The sequence below is a fragment of the Denticeps clupeoides genome, chromosome 3 (genome assembly GCF_900700375.1).
Source record: "Denticeps clupeoides chromosome 3, fDenClu1.1, whole genome shotgun sequence".
In the NCBI taxonomy this organism is placed as follows: domain Eukaryota; kingdom Metazoa; phylum Chordata; class Actinopteri; order Clupeiformes; family Denticipitidae; genus Denticeps; species Denticeps clupeoides.
The window spans coordinates 31,403,695-31,421,647 of NC_041709.1; the positions used below are offsets into that span (position 1 = coordinate 31,403,695).

General features: G+C 44.6%; 2 protein-coding genes across 2 annotated transcripts; both read left to right on the plus strand.

The window, feature by feature from the left end:
• Positions 1-869: 869 nt before the first annotated feature.
• Positions 870-8,701, plus strand: LOC114785665 (von Willebrand factor A domain-containing protein 5A-like). Its single transcript, XM_028972151.1, has 20 exons — positions 870-973; positions 1,260-1,314; positions 1,688-1,890; positions 2,056-2,278; positions 2,359-2,528; positions 2,599-2,713; positions 2,849-3,024; positions 3,239-3,327; positions 3,886-4,030; positions 4,125-4,204; positions 4,289-4,403; positions 4,851-5,009; positions 5,100-5,203; positions 5,387-5,610; positions 5,696-5,800; positions 5,915-5,932; positions 6,084-6,122; positions 7,620-7,777; positions 8,143-8,266; positions 8,350-8,701. Exons 2-20 carry the CDS (start codon positions 1,272-1,274, stop codon positions 8,427-8,429), a joined length of 2,370 nt encoding a protein of 789 aa, XP_028827984.1. The 5' UTR covers positions 870-973; positions 1,260-1,271; the 3' UTR covers positions 8,430-8,701.
• A 1,286-nt stretch (positions 8,702-9,987) lies between these two features.
• Positions 9,988-17,172, plus strand: LOC114785663 (von Willebrand factor A domain-containing protein 5A-like). Its single transcript, XM_028972148.1, has 20 exons — positions 9,988-10,064; positions 10,356-10,410; positions 10,771-10,973; positions 11,139-11,361; positions 11,442-11,611; positions 11,682-11,796; positions 11,932-12,107; positions 12,322-12,410; positions 12,978-13,122; positions 13,217-13,296; positions 13,381-13,495; positions 13,943-14,101; positions 14,198-14,301; positions 14,473-14,696; positions 14,805-14,918; positions 15,033-15,050; positions 15,200-15,238; positions 15,820-15,977; positions 16,622-16,745; positions 16,820-17,172. Exons 2-20 carry the CDS (start codon positions 10,368-10,370, stop codon positions 16,897-16,899), a joined length of 2,379 nt encoding a protein of 792 aa, XP_028827981.1. The 5' UTR covers positions 9,988-10,064; positions 10,356-10,367; the 3' UTR covers positions 16,900-17,172.
• Positions 17,173-17,953: the final 781 nt, after the last annotated feature.

The following is a 17,953-nucleotide window of genomic DNA, read 5'->3' on the forward strand; positions in this document are numbered from 1 at the left end:
AATACAAATATATATTTATTAAAATAAAGTTCTGGCGAACATAAGCACTCCTCCAGCTGACTAGTGAATTAGTGATAATGGGCCGGCATGTTGTCACGTCTCCGTGGTCCTGGGCGTGAATCTCGGCTCCAGCTGTGTATGGAAGTTCTATCCTCGCCCCATGTGGCCACGGGTCTCCTCCGGGTTCTCTGGATTCCTTCTGCCGCCCAGAGGCATGCACGGTTGGTGGACTGGTAAGTGGGCGTGGAATGGAATTCACAGGCCTTTGTTGGGGAGCGCCAGTGATCGCGTTTTAGGATTAATGTTTTATAACTGGGACGCAGTGGGAGTGCTGAAAACACTGTTTACCGAACATTAAACAGCACTGTTGGTTTTGGAGCTTTGATTTCATCACCTTGTTTTAACACACCTGTGAACCGGATGAAGACAAAGTCCCAAGTTCAAACCCCACTTAATACCATTGTGTCCCTGAGCAAGACACTTAACCCTGAGTGTCTCTGGGGGTGGGGGGCTGTCCCTGTAACTACTGATTATAAGGGGGTCTGACACAGGCCTCCATCATGCCCCAACATTCCATTGTTGTTCATGTTACTTTTGTATTTTTTTCCTTTAACAGCATGACTGTTGAAAGTTTTTTATTTTAAAGAGGTTTATGCACCAAAAACTAAACTAAAAAAGATAACCTAAGTGAAAGTAATTGGTAGAAGCTCGTAGCTGATCAACCAATTCAACCAATAGTAAGAAAACAAGTTAAGCATCTCGTCCAGATCAACCAGAAAAACGGCTTAAATAAAGTAATCGTGTGAAAGAAAACGCTCCGCCTGCTCTGACCAATCAGATCGCAGGACACGCCTTCTTCCGCGACGACGTGGGCGTGGCCTCGCCGCCCCAAAACAAATACTGCGCAAGCCGGCCTGCAGAATCAGGAGGGAGCGTCCCGCACCGCACCGTACCCCACATCACCCGTCTACAGGTAACCATTTTAGTTTACTACCTTCTCGTTTACTTTCACTTTCACTTTACGGCGTCTAAATGAGCCATCAAGCATCATGTCGTAAAGTAAAACGGTCGTCCGATCAGAATGTGTGCAGGTTTTTACTTTGTGTTGCGTGTGTTGGGAAGGGAACGCCCATCTCCCCCCCTCCGATTCTGGTAAAACGAATCAGGGGTTTACAGTAACTGTTGACCAGCTGGTGAGTCAGGAGCGTCAGCTCTTCTTTTTTGAACTATTCAAAGCTGGCTTGTTTCCACCTTCGCAGGCAGAAGTCACAATGGTCAACTGCTGTGGTTTGGTTACAGCCAAGAATGAACCAGGTATGACGGCGGCTTTCTTTCCTCTGTTTGCTTTTCATCTGCCGTGATATCTGAGCCAATCATCACCCTTCACAGGACATGTGACCTTTATTCTGTGAACTTAGATCTTCCTGCATGTTCCCCATTCAGATCAATTGATCTGATCGATCTCGGGCCGCTTATCATGTCACTCAGTAAATGACGACATGAGCCGTTCACATTCAACAGGGCAGGACAGAGCTAGCAGGGGGGCTGACAATCTGATGTTTGCACGTCTGAACCCCACCCATGTTGCAACAGGAGCAGAATTGTTACTGACTGATGTCTTCAGTCATGGTCTGTTTCTTACTGCAATGGGAACGGCATTAAACACGCCTACGTTACTCTGTTTTAGTTCCTCTGAAAGGCGTGGAGGTGGAGGTCCACGTGAAGGGACATGTGGCTACTGTCACCTCCACCCTGAAATACGTGAATGAAGAGCAGAGCCCCATAGAGGCCGTGTTCGTGTTCCCCCTGCCCGGAGACGCCGCCGTCTGCCACTTCGGTGCCAAGATCGGGGACGCCGAGGTGGTGGCGGAGCTGCAGGACAAAGAGAAGGTGAGGAAAGCAGAGTGATATGGGTTGTGATGTTACATAACAAGGTGATACATGTCATGTCAGGTCAATGCCTGCAGGTGGCGTTGCAGGGAACAGGAGCGGCAACAACATGAACAATGAACCCAATTGATTGTTATGGAAAACTGTCCTTTGTCCGTGTCTCAGGCGCGGGAGCAGTATGATGATGCGCTGAGCTCAGGCCATCAGGCCTTTCTGCTGGAGGAGAGTGATAAAAGCCCAGATGTGTTCCGGATGAATGTGGGGAGTCTCCGCCCAGGAGAGAGCGCCGCTGTGTCCCTGGTCTACATCATAGAGCTGACTGTGGAGGCCGACCACGCCCTGCGCTTCTGCCTTCCTGCAGTACTCAACCCCCGCTACGCACCTCCCGGTGAGGGACAGAACAGATTCTTCACGAGAGGTCTGAAGAAGAGAAAAATGTGCCAAACGTGTCTCTGTTGCTTCTCTCAGAGACACGCCTGGCTGACGTTCCTCAGGTGACGTCTGTACCAGCAGCTACGGTGCCCTACACCTTGTCTTTGAAAGTCCACCTGTCCTCACCACAGCCCATCACCAAAGTAGAGTCTAAGTGTCCACTGGAGCCCCTGACTTTCCTCAATGCGGAGAAGACCCTGGCCGAGGTAGAGTCTGGGCTTTGTTTAAGCTCCGATTGTGAGAGAAAAGCTGCTTGATCTCCTCCGTTTTCCACAGGCGAGTCTCTCCTCAGGCCACAAGTTTAATCAGGACGTGGAGCTGCTGTTTTATTACCAGGATGCTCACCAGCCCACTGCTATAGTGGAGGCGGGGTCAGCCAAAGCAGAGCCAGGTGGGGTTTCCACTCTGGAATGTGTAATGGTGACTCTCCTGCTGCATTCTGAATAAAGGAGACAAATCCCCAGTAGCTTTTTAATCAGTAGTTCATCTGGTACAATGTCGTGTCTTCACTCCTCCACCCATGCAGGTTCTCTGATGGGAGATCCTGTCGTCTTGCTCAGCTTGTACCCAGAATTCCCTGCTTCGGTCACGTCGTCGCTTGCCACTTGCGGAGAGTTTATTTTGGTGGTGGACCGATCAGGGAGCATGGACTGCACGATGCATGGTGGGAGTGGAGCACAGATGCGGATTGACAGCGCCAGGGTGAGAAATAAAGGGTGTAAATGAGACCGTTTATGTTTGGGTGTCTACAGAATGACACCCACGTTGACTGACCACTGAACAGCCAAAATATTAAAACCACTTACTAGTGAAGGATGTATTTTATGAGTGTACCTATCTCATTGGGCCAGCATTCAGAGCACTTACTTTAAGGCTGGTTGGTGTATGTGCTGCTCTCATTATTTGTCCTCTGCAGGACACCCTACTGCTTCTGCTCAAGAGTCTCCCCATGGGCTGCTACTTTAACATCTATGGATTTGGCTCCCATTACGAATCCTTTTTCCCGTGAGTCTCCCAGTCACTTTTTTTCAGTACACCCACTTTCTGCTAAAAATGATCACAACACATCACATTTGTTCCCATGCGCCAGGCATTATTGAGTTATTTCCTGTTTGCTGTTGTAGCGTAACAATTGAACGTTCACTACAACTAAGTTGAAAATCTTGGTGGCCATCCCAATAAGTCTTGGATTGGGGGCAAATCATTCATTTGGGAATATTTAGTCAATGTCCATTATAGGATGTACCCAAGCTTATTAAAATTGTCCTTGGATTTGCTGAATTCCTGATTAAAGAAGCTTGCTGCACTTCTTTGGCTTTGATTATTTTCAGATTTAGTCTTTTTTATTCTCGTAATGATTTTGACTTAGACTCACAGTCTTTCTTTTCACTCATCAGGCAGTTATCATTCTTCAGGTATCCCCAATCCCAAATGTCTGTCAGGTCATAAATGAAAATTAGTACAGTGGTGGTGTACTTCTTTGCCGTGAAAGCTTCTATCATGATCTACTCATTGTCTACACTCGGCCATACGTTGTATTTTGACCTCACTCTTGCACCGCAGCAAGAGTGTCCAATATGACCAGAAGACAATGGATGCAGCGCTTAAGAAAGTGCAAGAAATGAAGGCCGACATGGGTGGCACGGAAATTCTGCAGCCTCTGAAGGACATCTACAGCCAGCCCTGCCTGCCCGGTCACCCCAGACAGGTAACACTGTACTGCAGAGCACTTTACTGCAACTTCACTCCGCTCTTTGGCGTATTTGCCTGTGAAACTAATATCTCTTCATTCCATTTTCCAGGTATTTATTTTTACAGATGGAGAAGTGTGGAACACCAAACTAGTGTTGGATTTGGTGAAGAGCAATGCCCATTCTCACAGGTATGTGAGACCAGCCCTTTGCCCTCATCTGGAGTATTTTGATAAATGCTGTGTTATGAGAGTTGTGATGTTGTGTGTCTGCAGGTGCTTCAGCTTTGGAATTGGAGAGGGCGCCAGCACTGCTCTAATCACAGGAATGGCCAGGGAGGGCTCTGGACACGCCCAGTTCATCACAGGAACTGAGCGCATGCAGCCTAAAGTAAGAAGCGGGTAGATACATTGAGCCAGACTGGTGTGACAATGAGACGGAAAGGCAATTAAACAATGACAAAGACCCACTGAGGTCCCCCCTGAGGTCCCTCAGAGGACCATTGCCATACACTGCTCTCTGGGCACCTTGCATGTTTCAAAAACAAAATGGGGTCCCACAAGGTTCCATGCTTGGGTCCTACATTATTGACCTTTCATATTCTTTGGCAGGGTCAAATTCTCCAAGACAACAGAATAGTGTTTCACATCTCCACAGATTATCCATTGATATATTTAGCTCTCTTCCCAAATGATTTGATGTTTCTATGTCTTTGCTGTAATTGCTTTTGCACAACAATTTCTAACATAGACCATCAATAAGGAGAATTTTCTGCATTATCATTGCTGACAATATTATAACTAAGACCATCATCTTCCTCTCTTTGTCTCCTCTCAGGTGATGCAGTCCCTCCGCTATGCTCTGCAGCCAGCAGTAAAGGACATCTCCATTATGTGGAATCTTCCAGAGGGATTGTCTGTGACCACTTTGTCTCCACCCCTCAATGTCATTTTTCAGGGTCAAAGGGCACTGCTGTATGGCCAGCTTAAGGGACAGGTGAAGAAACAGTTTATGTTTTGTAAGAGTTTTTAACCAATCATAGTGTCTGGTTTAGGGAATTTTTCTCTCTCTCTCTCTCTCTCTTAGAACTCTTCCGATTCTGAGGGATCTGTAACAGTGAAATATAACCTGGCAGAGCAGTCAGTCTCAAACAAGCTCAGCTTCAGTCTTAAACCTGCTGGAGATACTGGGTTAGATAACCACACAAAATTACACACACACACACACACACACACACACACACACACACGCACACACACACACTCACACATTCCAATTATTCCAAAATCTTTCATGAGGACATTTGGTCTTCATTAAGACAGAGATATAGAATAGACACACACAGCTACTCTCTCTTAACCTTTTCTCTGCAGACTGAGCCTCCACAGGCTGGGGGCCCGGGCCCTGCTGCGCTCTATGGAGCAGGAGTGCGGGATTGGAGGTCCAGAACAGGAGGGTCTGAAGGAGAAGGTGTTGCAACTCAGCCTCCAGTCTGGAGTCATCAGCTCCTTCACCTCCTTCATTGGCGTCCTGAAAGGCAGTGGAAAGGCAGTGCAGGGGCCGCTGCTCCACAGAGACGTACCCACTGGGCACATGAGTATGCTGTTTTTCAGTGATCTGAGTGGATTTTTCTACGCACTGGTCATGCACTGATGTTCACTTTTGTATATTATGATTCACAGTGAGGATGAGTTGTCCAATGCCTCAAGCATCCCGCTCTGCTCCAAGGGGTATGGCCTATCGCAAAATGTGTGCACGAAGTCAAGCAATGCCTATGATGGATGCATGTAAGAAAGATTTGAAATCTGTTCAAATGAGCTGTTTGCAGATATTGACCTTTTTTATCAATAATTTCTCGATGTTAGAAGGAATTTTATTTACTTGTTTTATTTTTATTGTAGGTCTGGTTCAGTCCTATCGTAAGCATTCATTTTCATTTTTTTATGTTTTCCTTTTAAATATTTAAATCCCCTCCTTTAACTGAATGGTGATAATAATGGTACACACAGCACATAATGTTTCCCTTGCATTTAACCCATCGTGAGTGTTTTATTGTTTATTCTGTTTTAGCCACTACTGGATTTTTGGTAGATGTTGACATGGCCTCTGGTAAGAGCCTTGTTACATTAAATTTTTTTAATGTGTTTTTTAATGTATGTGTTTTGCTCTTATTATTTCAAATTTTGTTATTTTGCACTTCACATGTATAATGACACCCATACAGAAAACAGGCAAGAAGCAAAAGTCTGATTATTTACTATGCAAACTAAGGGAAATTATTAGTAGTGGGCTGTTATCGGCGTTAACGTGCTGCGTTAACGTGAGACTCTTATCGGGCGATAAAAAAAATATCAAATCTATTCACAAAGTTGGGTTGGGAGCTGGGTCTATACTACACAAGCTATTGTGCCGGAGTTAAATGGTTACACTAGATTTATAAGTATATTTCTTCTTTCTTGTGTCTTTTATTTTCTTATTTTCTAAAGACTTATTTTGTTTTTGAGACCCGGTTTAGTTCTCTTGGTGTGAGTTGTGAGAGGTGCGTGGGGTTTGTGTGCAAAAAGTTATTTCTTTCATTTTAATTTATGTACATATTAGGAATATTTTGCATGTGTGTTATTTTGTGAATATTTTTTTTATGTTCTTTTAATACTGTATATTGTAGAGAGAGGTGCAAAAAGACGCAATGTTCTGACGCGATGTTCTGACGCGACCTTGCTTTTTGTACAGAACACACTTTGCACAAAATATCTCTTGGGTGTCAGCTCATCATTTGTGGTTCAAGAAACCAAATCAAAAAGTTACACAACGCAGAAGAAGAACCGCTACACTATGATGACTTTCACCTTGATATTTTAGCACGGATGTATACCTAGCCGAATTGCACTGTAGGGGGCGAGAACGAGTCTTCGAACTGTGAAATTACCACATCAAACGTGACGTGGTAACATGGATGCCAATTGGATCACCAATTATCATAGTAGAACCGCTTTCTCAAGCAGTTTGTGATGCATTTTGGAAAGAGGAGATGAGCCCCTGGTCTAATGCGCCACCTGGCTTGAGAAACCCGTTCTCAAAGACTTACTTTTAGTCATTATTTGGGTAGCACACTTATTCTGAATGCCTTCGGCAGAATTCAAATGAGCCATTTTAATCTAGATTAAGAAAATTAATCTACGCCCACCTCTAGAAATTATACATTTCAACCTCTCATAATTTCCACAGCCAGCCAAAATTTGGATGCCCCTACTCTGTATGGATGCCACTACCCCTACTCTGAATCTGCTTTTTCAGAGTGGCCTCTTTTAACCTTCATGGCTGCTTGATGAGATGCTCATTAACACGAGTGAATGATAAGAACGTGTTCAGAATAAACCTTCAGGACTCTTAGAAACCATCCCTGTTGTCCAACTTAAGGTGGGGGAGAGAAACCAAGAGTGTCAAATGCTGCCATCACAGCAAAAGCTCCAGTGTCTTTAGTTTTGTTCTATAATGTAAATTAATTAAGACCCAAAAATGAGTTGATGCATTTAAACTTTTGACTGGTAGTGTATATTACATTTTCATGTAATTTTTTTGTGTATTGTGGTTGATTCATTTTTGCAGTAGAGAGAGAAGCCCAGATAGACGCCGAACCCCAGAAAGACCTCCTCCTGCAGCTGATCGGCCTGCAGAAGGCATCTGGGTCATGGGAATTGGATTCTTCTCTCATCACTGTGTTTGAGAAGACAGAAGAGGAAGTGGCCAAGGAGACACCATCACAGGTAAATATATGACATGTCACATGATGGAAACCAGGTAGATCAATCTCTGTATCTGTAGTACATGGTGGAGCTGTGATCAGGCATTAAAAGCTGGGCCCAACCCGGCCTGAGCCAGGCCAAGGTGTACAGCTGTAGTCCACGGTGTGGACAACATTCTCACTTTTCACTCACTGCTAACACTTTTTTTGCATTAACCCACTAATTCCATGACGATAGAATCCAACCACCTGATTCCAATCCATTTTCACTTTTGTTGTTACTGAAGTCTGAAAGACTGTGAAATGTGTCCATTTTGTTTAAACTGCCTGCATGCTGGACACCAGCAGGTAAAATTGCACTCATGGTCTGTGGTACTGTGTGTCCAGGCGGACAGGGCCGTGTTTGCTACGATTCTGGCTCTGATTTGGCTCCACGGCTTCAAGACGGAGGCTCAAGAGGAGTGGGAGTTTCTAGCCATGAAGGCATCAGCATGGATCCGCGCCCAGAAAGGTACTCTTGTCCCGGACATTCACCCTGGACCAAGGAGGATGGCTGATACAAAACCAGCAACCGTGTTGTGTTGTGTATTTCAGTGGACTACGTACCCCAGTGTGTTCAGGCTGGAAATGCTCTGCTGGGATGTGAGGTGCAGCAGGAGGCTCTGGGGCTCTGAGCGAATCCCACCACCCGAGCGACTTCATCTGTCTTTCCTATGCTCCTCATCCTCTTCCGGCGGCAGTGTAATAAAAGTTGAGGCTGTGCCGGGATATGGCAGATTTATCAAGAAAATTCTTACAAATCATTACCAATATCTGGTTGCACCAACTTTATTCTATTTACTCCACTTCTGATAGATTTCTCATTCATAAGAAGAGTTGAAAATAAAAATACTGTGTGGTGGACTTGAAATGGAAAAATAAAGTCACATTTCCTGCTTACATCTCATACATTGTTTTTTCCTGCTTGCACATGCTCCTGTTCTAGACTTCTAGCAGCATAGAACAGCATAGAACACTGTGTTGTATACAAAAGAAGCAATGCACCATTCATTTTACTGTAAAAAGACAGGAACTAGTTAATGATGTACCTTATTATAACCATGTTACAATGTCAGTTATTAATAAGACTTACATTTACGGCATTTTCCAGACGCACTTATCCAGAGCGACTTACAATCAGTAGTTACAGGGACAGACCCCCCCTGGAGACACTTAGGGTTAAGTATCTTTCTCAGGGACACAAGTGGGATTTGAACCTGGGTCTCCTGCAAATGTGTCACCCACTAGGCTACTACCACTCACAAAGAAAATATATATATATATATATGTATATGTGTGTGTGTGTGTGTGTGTATATATATATATACACACACACACACACATATATATATACATATATATATGTATAGACACACACATACAGATACTACAGTACTACACACAAAAAAGTGAAGTGATTGGGAAGTGATTGATTGGGGCAGTGGTGGCCTAGCGGTTAAGGAAGCGGCCCCGTAATCAGAAGGTTGCCGGTTCGAATCCGGATCCGCCAAGGTGCCACTGAGGTGCCAGTGAGCAAAGCACCGTCCCCACACACTGCTCCACGGGTGCTTATCATGGCTGCCCACTGCTCACTCAGGGTGATGGTTAAAAATGGGGACACATTTTATGGTGTCACCGTGTGCTGTGCTGCATTGTTTCACGATGACAATAAAGTCAAAGTGAAGTGATTGTCATTGTGAAACAAGTGCAAAACCGGCGTAAACGCACAATTTGAACCATTAAGTGCACAGGCAAAAAAAAAAAAACGGGGGGGGGGGGGGGCATGTTCCTGTAACCACTGATTGTAAGGCGCTCTGGATAAGAGGTGGCTGATACATGCCATATTACCTTGTAATCGCATCATGTCCCAACATTCCATTGTTGTTCATGTTACTTCTGTATTTTTTTCCTTTAACAGCATGACTGTCGAAAACTAAACTAAACTAAACTAAACTAAAAACTAAACTAAAAAAGATAAACTAAGTGAAATTATTTGGAAAAAGCTGGTAGCTGGTTAACCAATTTAGCCAATAGTAAGAAAACAACTTAAGCATCTCGTCCAGATCAACCAGATAAACGATATAAAAAAATGTAATCGTGTGAAAGAAAACGCTCCGCCTGCTCTGACCAATCAGATCGCAGGACACGCCTTCTTCCGCGACGACGTGGGCGTGGCCTCGCCGCCCCAAAACAAATACTGCGCAAGCCGACCTGGAGAATCAGGAGGGAGCGTCCCGCACCGCACCGTACCCCACATCACCCGTCTACAGGTATTTATCTTATTTTACTACCTTCTCGTTTACTTTCACTTTCACTTTACGGCGTCTAAATGAGCCCTCAAGCATCATGTCGTAAAGTAAAACGGTCGTCCGATCAGAATGTGTGCAGGTTTTTACTTTGTGTTGCGTGTGTTGGGAAGGGAACGCCCATCTCCCCCCCTCCGATTCTGGTAAAACGAATCAGGGGTTTACAGTAACTGTTGACCAGCTGGTGAGTCAGGAGCGTCAGCTCTTCTTTTTTGAACTATTCAAAGCTGGCTTGTTTCCACGTGTCCTTCGCAGGCAGAAGTCACAATGGTCAACTGCTGTGGTTTGGTTACAGCCAAGAATGAACCAGGTATGACGGCGGCTTTCTTTCCTCTGTTTGCTTTTCATCTGCCGTGATATCTGAGCCAATCATCACCCTTCACAGGACATGTGACCTTTATTCTGTGAACTTAGATCTTCTTGCATGTCCCCCATTCAGATCAATTGATCTGATCGATCTCAGGCCTCTTATCATGTCACTCAGTAAATGATCACATTCAACAGGGCAGGACAGAGCTAGCAGGGGGACTGACAATCTGACGTTTGCACGTCTGAACCCCACCCATGTTGCAACAGGAGCAGAATTGTTACTGACTGATGTCTTCAGTCATGGTCTGTTTCTTACTGCAATAGGAACGGCATTAAACACGCCTACGTTACTCTGTTTTAGTTCCTCTGAAAGGCGTGGAGGTGGAGGTCCACGTGAAGGGACATGTGGCTACTGTCACCTCCACCCTGAAATACGTGAATGAAGAGCAGAGCCCCATAGAGGCCGTGTTCGTGTTCCCCCTGCCCGGAGATGCCGCCGTCTGCCACTTCGGTGCCAAGATCGGGGACGCCGAGGTGGTGGCGGAGCTGCAGGACAAAGAGAAGGTGAGGAAAGCAGAGTGATATGGGTTGTGATGTTACATAACAAGGTGATACATGTCATGTCAGGTCAATGCCTGCAGGTGGCGTTGCAGGGAACAGGAGCGGCAACAACATGAACAATGAACCCGATTGATTGTTATGGAAAACTGTCCTTTGTCCGTGTCTCAGGCGCGGGAGCAGTATGATGATGCACTGAGCTCAGGCCATCAGGCCTTTCTGCTGGAGGAGAGTGATAAAAGCCCAGATGTGTTCCGGATGAATGTGGGGAGTCTCCGCCCAGGAGAGAGCGCCGCTGTGTCCCTGGTCTACATCATAGAGCTGACTGTGGAGGCCGACCACGCCCTGCGCTTCTGCCTTCCTGCAGTACTCAACCCCCGCTACGCACCTCCCGGTGAGGGACAGAGCAGATTCTTCACGAGAGGTCTGAAGAAGAGAAAAATGTGCCAAACGTGTCTCTGTTTCTTCTCTCAGAGACACGCCGGGCTGACGTTCCTCAGGTGACGTCTGTACCAGCAGCTACGGTGCCCTACACCTTGTCTTTGAAAGTCCACCTGTCCTCACCACAGCCCATCACTAAAGTAGAGTCCAAGTGTCCACTGGAGCCCCTGACTTTCCTCAATGCGGAGAAGACCCTGGCCGAGGTAGAGCCTGGGCTTTGTTTAAGCTCCGATTGTGAGAGAAAAGCTGCTTGATCTCCTCCGTTTTCCACAGGCGAGTCTCTCCTCAGGCCACAAGTTTAATCAGGACGTGGAGCTGCTGTTTTATTACCAGGATGCTCACCAGCCCACTGCTATAGTGGAGGCAGGGTCAGCCAAAGCAGAGCCAGGTGGGGTTTCCACTCTGGAATGTGTAATGGTGACTCTCCTGCTGCATTCTGAATAAAGGAGACAAATCCCCAGTAGCTTTTTAATCAGTAGTTCATCTGGTACAATGTCGTGTCTTCACTCCTCCACCCATGCAGGTTCTCTGATGGGAGATCCTGTCGTCTTGCTCAGCTTGTACCCAGAATTCCCTGCTTCGGTCACGTCGTCGCTTGCCACTTGCGGAGAGTTTATTTTGGTGGTGGACCGATCAGGGAGCATGGACTGCACGATGCATGGTGGGAGTGGAGCACAGATGCGGATTGACAGCGCCAGGGTGAGAAATAAAGGGTGTAAATGAGACCGTTTATGTTTGGGTGTCTACAGAATGACACCCACGTTGACTGACCACTGAACAGCCAAAATATTAAAACCACTTACTAGTGAAGGATGTATTTTATGAGTGTACCTATCTCATTGGGACAGCAGTCAGAGCACTTACTTTAAGGCTGGTTGGTGTATGTGCTGCTCTCATTATTTGTCCTCTGCAGGACACCCTACTGCTTCTGCTCAAGAGTCTCCCCATGGGCTGCTACTTTAACATCTATGGATTTGGCTCCCATTACGAATCCTTTTTCCCGTGAGTCTCCCAGTCACTTTTTTCAGTACACCCACTTTCTGCTAAAAATGATCACAACACATCACATTTGTTCCCATGCGCCAGGCATTATTGAGTTATTTCCTGTTTGCTGTTGTAGCGTAACAATTGAACGTTCACTACAACTAAGTTGAAAATCTTGGTGGCCATCCCAATAAGTCTTGGTTTGGGGGCAAATCATTCATTTGGGAATATTTAGTCAATGTTCATTATAGGATGTACCCAAGCTTATTAAAATTGTCCTTGGATTTGCTGGATTCCTGATTAAAGAAGCTTGCTGCACTTCTTTGGCTTTGATTATTTTCAGATTTAGTCTTTTTTTTTATTCTCGTAATGATTTTGGCTTAGACTCACAGTCTTTCTTTTCACTCATCAGGCAGTTATCATTCCCAAATGTGTCTGTCAGGTCATAAATGAAAATTAGTACAGTGGTGTTGTACTTTGAAGCTTCTTTGCCATGAAAGCTTCTATCATGATGCCCCACTGCTGATCTACTCATTGTCTACACTCGGCCATACGTTGTATTTTGACCTCACTCTTGCACCGCAGCAAGAGTGTCCAATATGACCAGAAGACAATGGATGCAGCGCTTAAGAAAGTGCAAGAAATGAAGGCCGACATGGGTGGCACGGAAATTCTGCAGCCTCTGAAGGACATCTACAGCCAGCCCTGCCTGCCCGGTCACCCCAGACAGGTAACACTGTACTGCAGAGCACTTTACTGCAACTCCACTCCGTTCTTTGGTGTATTTGCCTGTGAAACTAATATCTCTTTATTCCATTTTCCAGGTATTTATTTTTACAGATGGAGAAGTGTGGAACACCAAACTAGTGTTGGATTTGGTGAAGAGCAATGCCCATTCTCACAGGCATGTGAGACCAGCCCTTCGCCCTCATCTGGAGTATTTTGATAAATGCTGTGTTATGAGAGTTGTGATGTTGTGTGTCTGCAGGTGCTTCAGCTTTGGAATTGGAGAGGGCGCCAGCACTGCTCTAATCACAGGAATGGCCAGGGAGGGCTCTGGACACGCCCAGTTCATCACAGGAACTGAGCGCATGCAGCCTAAAGTAAGAAGCGGGTAGATACATTGAGCCAGACTGGTGTGACAATGAGACGGAAAGGCAATTAAACAATGACAAAGACCCACTGAGGTCCCCCCTGAGTTCCCTCAGAGGACCATTGCCATACACTGCTCTCTGGGCACCTTGCATGTTTCAAAAACAAAATGGGGTCCCACAAGGTTCCATGCTTGGGTCCTACATTATTGACCTTTCATATTCTTTGGCAGGGTCAAATTCTCCAAGACAACAGAATAGTGTTTCACATCTCCACAGATTATCCATTGAAATATTTAGCTCTCTTCCCAAATGATTTGATGTTTCTATGTCTTTGCTGTAATTGCTTTTGCACAACAATTTCTAACATAGACCATCAATAATGAGAATTTTCTGCATTATCATTGCTGACAATATTATAACTAAGACCATCATCTTCCTCTCTTTGTCTCCTCTCAGGTGATGCAGTCCCTCCGCTATGCTCTGCAGCCAGCAGTAAAGGACATCTCCATTATGTGGAATCTTCCAGAGGGATTGTCTGTGACCACTTTGTCTCCACCCCTCAATGTCATTTTTCAGGGTCAAAGGGCACTGCTGTATGGCCATCTTAAGGGACAGGTGAAGAAACAGTTTCTGTTTTGTAAGAGTTTTTAACCAATCATAGTGTCTGGTTTAGGGAATTTCTCTCTCTCTCTCTCTCTCTCTCTCTCTTAGAACTCTTCCGATTCTGAGGGATCTGTAACAGTGAAATATAACCTGGCAGAGCAGTCAGTCTCAAACAAGCTCAGCTTCAGTCTTAAACCTGCTGGAGATACTGGGTTAGATAACCACACAAAATTACACACACACACACACACACACACACACACACACACACACACACACATTCCAATTATTCCAAAATCTTTCATGAGTACATTTGGTCTTCATTAAGACAGAGATATAGAATAGACACACACAGCTACTCTGTCTTAACCTTTTCTCTGCAGACTGAGCCTCCACAGGCTGGGGGCCCGGGCCCTGCTGCGCTCTATGGAGCAGGAGGGCGGGATTGGAGGTCCAGAACAGGAGGGTCTGAAGGAGAAGGTGTTGCATCTCAGCCTCCAGTCTGGAGTCATCAGCTCCTTCACCTCCTTCATTGGCGTCCTGAAAGGCAGTGGAAAGGCAGTGCAGGGGCCGCTGCTCCACAGAGACGTACCCACTGGGCACATGAGTATGCTGATCTGAGTGGATTTTTTTTTTTTTTTTTCAGTGATCTGAGTGGATTTTTCTACGTACTGGTCATGCACTGATGTTCACTTTTGTATATTATGATTCACAGTGAGGATGAGTTGTCCAATGCCTCAAGTTGCATACGGTTGTGCTCCAAGGAGTATGAAAGGTGGCGCAATGCTTAGAGGCTGTCGACTTCAAGCAATGCCTATGATGGATGCATGTAAGAAAGATTTGAAATCTGTTCAAATGAGCTGTTTACAGATATTGAAATTTTTTACCAATAATTTCTCAATGTTAGAAAGAATTTTATTTACTTGTTTTATTTTTATTGTAGGTCTGGTTCAGTCCAATCGTAAGCATTCATTTTCAAGCCTTTAATTTTTTATGTTTTCCTTTTAAATATACTGAATACTGAATGGTGATAATAATGGTACACACAGCACATAATGTTTCCCTTGCACTTAACCCATCGTGAGTGTTTTATTGTTCATTCTGTTTCAGACAAATCTGGATTTTTGGTAGACGTTGACATGGCCTCTGGTAAGTGCCTTGTTACATTTAATTTTTTAATGTGTTTTTTAATGTATGTGTTTTGCTCTTATTATTTCAAATTTTGTTATTTTGCACTGCACATGTATAATGACACACATACAGAAAACAGGCAAGAAGCAAAAGTCTGATTATTTACTATGCAAATTAAGGGAAATTATACATTTCAACCTCTCATAATTTGGATGCCCCTACTCTGTATGGATGCCCCTTTGTTCACTATTGTCATCATCAAAAGTCGCTTGATGAGATGCTCATTAACACGAGTGAATGATAAGAACGTGTTCAGTATAAACCTTCAGGACTCTTAGAAACCATCCCTGTTGTCCAACTTAAGGTGGGGGAGAGAAACCAAGAGTCAAATGCTGCCATCACAGCAAAAGCTCCAGTGTCTTTAGTTTTGTTCTATAATGTAAATTAATTAAGACCCAAAAATGAGTTGATGCATTTAAACTTTTGACTGGTAGTGTATATTACATTTCAAATTTACATTAGAAATGAATGGCAATAGAAAATAATTACATAAGAATTTAAAGATTTTTTTGTGTATTGTGGTTGATTCATTTTTGCAGTAGAGAGAGAAGCCCAGATAGACGCCGAACCCCAGAAAGACCTCCTCCTGCAGCTGATCGGCCTGCAGAAGGCATCTGGGTCGTGGGAATTGGATTCTTCTCTCATCACTGTGTTTGAGAAGACAGAAGAGGAAGTGGCCAAGCAGACACCATCACAGGTAAATATATGACATGTCACATGATGGAAACCAGGTAGATCCATCTCTGTATCTGTAGTACATGGTGGAGCTGTGATCAGGCATTAAAAGCTGGGCCCAACCCGGCCTGAGCCAGGCCGAGGTACACAGCTCTAATCCATGGTGTGGACATCATTCATGAGAATGATACCTTTTTAGTAGGATTCTGACAACATTTCACTCACTGCTAACACTTCCTAGCTCTCACTGCGTTTCAGACAGTGGTGTGTCAGCCTACTTTGTCAAAATATTTAACATATAACATTTGAACCCTTTTATTAAGAAAAAACCTGTTTAAAGAAAATTCTGCCGACTAAAGAACAAACCAAACAGACAAAATGGAACCATATTGAAGAATAGATTTTTTTTACCCTTTAGGCTTTCCCATTAAAGATAAAAAAAGATGCTGCATTAAAAACTAGTTTCCAGAACATTTGTGACACATGGGTTCTAATGTGTTAAAAAGAACTGAGGGGGCAAAACTGGACCTGATTCCAATCCATTTTCACTTTTGCTGTTACTGAAGTCTGAAAGACTGTGAAATGTGTCCATTTTGTTTAAACTGCCTGCATGCTGGACACCAGCAGGTAAAATTGCACTCATGGTCTGTGGTACTGTGTGTCCAGGCGGACAGGGCCGTGTTTGCTACGATTCTGGCTCTGATTTGGCTCCACGGCTTCAAGACGGAGGCTCAAGAGGAGTGGGAGTTTCTAGCCATGAAGGCATCAGCATGGATCCGAGCCCAGAAAGGTACTCTTGTCCCGGACATTCGCCCTGGACCAAGGAGGATGGCTGATACAACCGTGTTGTGTTGTGTGTTTCAGTGGACTACGTACCCCAGTGTGTTCAGGCTGGAAATGCTCTGCTGGGATGTGAGGTGCAGCAGGAGGCTCTGGGGCTCTGAGCGAATCCCACCACCCGAGCGACTTCATCTGTCTTTCCCATGCTCCTCATCCTCTTCCGGCGGCAGTGTAATAAAAGTTGAGGCTGTGCCGGGATATGGCAGATTTATCAAGAAAATTCTTACAAATCATTACCAATATCTGGTTGCACCAACTTTATTCTATTTACTCCACTTCTGATAGATTTTTCTCATTCATAAGAAGAGTTGAAAGTAAAATACTGTGTGGTGGACTTGAAATGGAAGAATAAAGTCACATTTCCTGCTTACATCTCATACATTATGTTGTTTCCTGCTTGCACATGCTCCAGCGTAGAACACTGTGTTGTATACAAAAGAAGCAATGCACCATTCATTTTACTGCAAAAAGACAGGAACTAGTCAATGATGTACCTTATTATAACCATGTTACAATGTCAGTTATTAATAAGACTTACATTTACGGCATTTACTAGATGCCCTTATCCAGAGCGACTTACAATCAGTAGTTACAGGGACAGCCCCCCCGGAGACACTTAGGGATTAAGTATCTTGCTCAGGGACACAAGTGGGATCCTGCTTCATAGGGGAGTGTGTTACCCACTAGGCTACTACCACCCCCTTAAAGACTTAAAAGCCATGGGAAAATAAGGAAGTATGTTTGCTTCTGTTTTGTGTACACAGTGGGGCAAAAAAAGTAGTCAGCCACCAGTTGTGCAGGTTCTATCACTTAAAAAGATGAGAGAGGCCTGTCATTTTTATCATAGGTATACCTATGAGAGGCAAAATGAGAAAATCCAGAAAATCACATCCTCTGATTTTCAAAGAATTTATTTGCAAATTATGGTGGAAAATTAGTATTTGGTCACTAACAAAAGTTCATCTTAATACTTTGTTATATACCCTTTGTTGGCAATGATGGAGATCAAGCGTTTTCTGTAAGTCTTCACAAGGTTTTCACACACTGTTGCTGGTATTTTGGCCCATTCTTCCATGCAGATCTCCTCTAGAGCAGTGATGTTTTGGGGCTGTCGCTGGGTAACACGGACTTTCAACTCCCTCCAAAGATTTTCTATGG

Bases quoted from the DNA above. Each gene is read 5' to 3' on its own strand.
- LOC114785663 (XM_028972148.1), top strand. From the start codon at position 10,368: ATGGTCAACTGCTGTGGTTTGGTTACAGCCAAGAATGAACCAG. The intron at 11,362-11,441 runs GTGAGGGACAGA...TTCTTCTCTCAG, and splicing joins CCCCCGCTACGCACCTCCCG to AGACACGCCGGGCTGACGTT. The intron at 11,797-11,931 runs GTGGGGTTTCCA...CCACCCATGCAG, and splicing joins GTCAGCCAAAGCAGAGCCAG to GTTCTCTGATGGGAGATCCT.
- LOC114785665 (XM_028972151.1), top strand. From the start codon at position 1,272: ATGGTCAACTGCTGTGGTTTGGTTACAGCCAAGAATGAACCAG. The intron at 4,205-4,288 runs GTATGTGAGACC...GTGTGTCTGCAG, and splicing joins AGCAATGCCCATTCTCACAG to GTGCTTCAGCTTTGGAATTG. The intron at 4,404-4,850 runs GTAAGAAGCGGG...GTCTCCTCTCAG, and splicing joins CTGAGCGCATGCAGCCTAAA to GTGATGCAGTCCCTCCGCTA.